This window comes from Puntigrus tetrazona, chromosome 23 (genome assembly GCF_018831695.1).
Source record: "Puntigrus tetrazona isolate hp1 chromosome 23, ASM1883169v1, whole genome shotgun sequence".
Lineage (NCBI taxonomy): Eukaryota > Metazoa > Chordata > Actinopteri > Cypriniformes > Cyprinidae > Puntigrus > Puntigrus tetrazona.
The window spans coordinates 5800923-5803827 of record NC_056721.1 but is presented as its reverse complement, the minus strand read 5'-3'; the positions used below and the strand labels follow the sequence as shown (position 1 = coordinate 5803827).

At 40.7% G+C, this 2905-nt stretch overlaps 1 protein-coding gene across 1 annotated transcript in view; it reads right to left on the bottom strand.

The window, feature by feature from the left end:
- LOC122329297 (phosphatase and actin regulator 3-like) overlaps positions 1-2905 on the bottom strand; it is a 19969-nt gene that overhangs the window by 13204 nt on the left and 3860 nt on the right. The window contains exon 2 of the mRNA XM_043225531.1: positions 643-804. Coding sequence (XP_043081466.1) covers positions 643-804 — 162 coding nt within the window. The remainder of the gene's footprint in view (positions 1-642; positions 805-2905) is intronic.

The following is a 2905-nucleotide window of genomic DNA, read 5'->3' as shown; positions in this document are numbered from 1 at the left end:
ATATTTCTATAAATATCTAAATATTTAAGTTGGTACTCGTTTCTGTGCATTAAAAATTCGATTCAGTTCTTTGACCATTAGAATGATTTAATTATTACATTTATTATTTAATTATTTCATTTATTCTGCATATTTAATTTTTTTGTATGTCATTTTATTTAAAAAAAAGTGCAATACAAGTTTATGTAAATTGACAACATTTGTGGTGTGATTAATTAAAGGAAAACCTTTTCGACTGAACAAGCTGATTTTACCTGAAGATTATGCACTAGGTGAGGGTTTTTTAGAGAATATAACACGCCGATCACTGAATCACTCATTCAATGGTCAATGATCAATGAAATGATCAATATTGTGGGCAAAACAATAAAAAAACACTATTTTACTGTTTAAACCATTTCCCCTGTTTTTACTGAAATAAATCACACTGTCATTTGAGTGATTATTGTCCAATTTAGCATTAAACTCTCAAAGAAATCCAAAAACTGTCCAAAAAAACTAGAAATGCAACTATTAATTTTATAACTCAAAAATGTGCTAGAAAGTAACAGCATGAAAGCTGAGACGCAATGACATTCATTTGATCAGTGACCTTTATGTATTGCTACGCCATCTTTAAACGGTTTACTTTTCCTAACTCACCTGTAGAGCCCTGTCTCAGTTTTTCGTTTTTCTTTTTCCTCCACTTCCAGGGCTTGAAGATGCGTCCCAGGCTGGCCAGTTTGCTGTTGCGGCGGATGGGGGGAGTTCGGACCCCTGACACCAGACACCCAGGGTGAAGCGCTCGGTGCTGATCCATCACATCTGCACCAAAACACACACCAGCACAAGCATTCTTAGAGAAGAGCTGATATTAAAGGGATAATGAAAGCTAAGCCGCTCGTTATGGAGTCCCACAAGGCTCGATTCTTGCAGCGTTTCCGTTTAGCCTGTATATGCTCCGACTAACTTGCCCATCACGGTTAAGCTGATGATACTCAGATGTACCTACCCAGATTTAAATTCCTTGTTTATTATTTTTTTATGATTATTTTACTTTCTTTTGTGTAAAGCACTTTGGATGACCATTGTGTATAAACTTGCCTTGCCTTGCTCCTTACTGTCGTTCCAGACCTGAGTCTGATTATAGAGTTATTACTTGGGTGCGTGTAAATGCTACCGACTGCATCACGAAACATTTCCGGATGCAGTTCACATCTGTATTTGGTGTTGTCCACTTGGCATCAGAACACCTGGGACAGATGTTAATAACAGCTGCGAAAGGGGCCTGCAGGAGCCAGTGGTATCCCATGGGGAGTGAATGGTGTCTACAGTACAGCAACGAGGCCTGTCTCGAATCTCAGGACACATGGCTAAGCATTTGCTGGGCCAACACCATTTGTTTACCAAGGTGGAACGGCATATGGGTCATCTCCTGAAGGCAAAACATTCATTTTAATAGGAAAGATAGAGAAACCGAACAGAAATTGATGCGTTACTCTGCTATTTTGAAAAGCTCATGTTGTTCGAAACCTTGAGGATATTTGTCCTCCCGAAGAACACAAAAACAGAAACTGCAAAGAATGTTTATGCTGCTCTTTTGTGATAAAAGAGATTTAACGCGATAAAAACAATAGACCCAATAGCATTCACAGAAAATGCTGCATGCTCTGCGAGAACACATGGAACCAAATTTGACGCCAATCATGCCAAACGCTTTTGGCTATTACTAGTCACACGACCATCAGGATAGGGCAAGTTCAGCTTGACTTGTATGCTAAATCAAGAGCATGTGCCTCAAACGAAGTGACAGCCACTGACGTCTGACCGACTCTCAATACACTCCGACTTCCCTACGCCAATCTCGCTGGCACCGGATTAGTCCGCCGTCAAACTCGTGACCCTTCGAGACGCAGCTACAGGGTCCAGCATAATGAGGCAGCGCTGCTGAAGGCTCAAGCCCTACGTCGGAGCAGGAATAGAAGCATCTCTCCTACACAGTCTGGCTGAGATGGAGAGCTGACACCTCAGGAGGAGTGCAGATGAACCGTGGGCAGCGCTGAGAGCTTCTATATCTGTCTGTTTCTTCCGTTTGTCACACCTAGAAACGCACGAAAAACAACAACAACAACACCTGTTTACATCAGAAGGAATAGTAATGGATATTATAACGCATCCTCTACAATCCCTTCTTTAGATAACATGTCTGCAGAACTCCCATCACTATTCTAGATCAGGGGTGTGCAACCCTGTGGTCTGACTGTGTATAAGTTTACATATAAAGTTTATGTGCATACGAATGGTGTAGTTAGTATTTCCGTACAGAGCGTACATATTTATGCCAAGTTTACTTTAGAAACTTGCCCAAGTTGTTTACGCATATTATACGCCCATTTTGTGCATATCATGGCTTGGGCTCGCATGGCTTCTTCTGGGACGGGCTCGTTAATCTTCATTGATGATGTCACACATGATGGCAGCAGTAAAGTGAAGTCTTCAGACACATTTCATCTGCCAATTTAAAGAAAGATGCAACCAAATCTAATAGGAGATCCTTCATCAGCAAGATAATGACCCAAAACACTGCCAAAACAACAAAGGAGTTCATTGGGGGCAAAAAGTGGAAGGTTTCAGACTGGCCAAGTCGATGTCTAGACTTCCTAGAGCATGCCTTTTACTAGTATCCAAGGGTCCTCAGAGTAAGATGTGAGAACTTGAGTAACTAGCAAGTTAATCTCTCCAATGATGCATCATACTATGGTAGTCAGTTAGGGAGCTATTGTATGAGAAACATATCCCAGAAATGTTTACTGAAAACATAGTAAGACCAAATTAATGTCACCCATTGCTACTTAGATCTCTGCTGTTCAGAACAATATTTTCACTGCCATTAAACCTGTTCAAACAGCCATAACAAAAATGTATG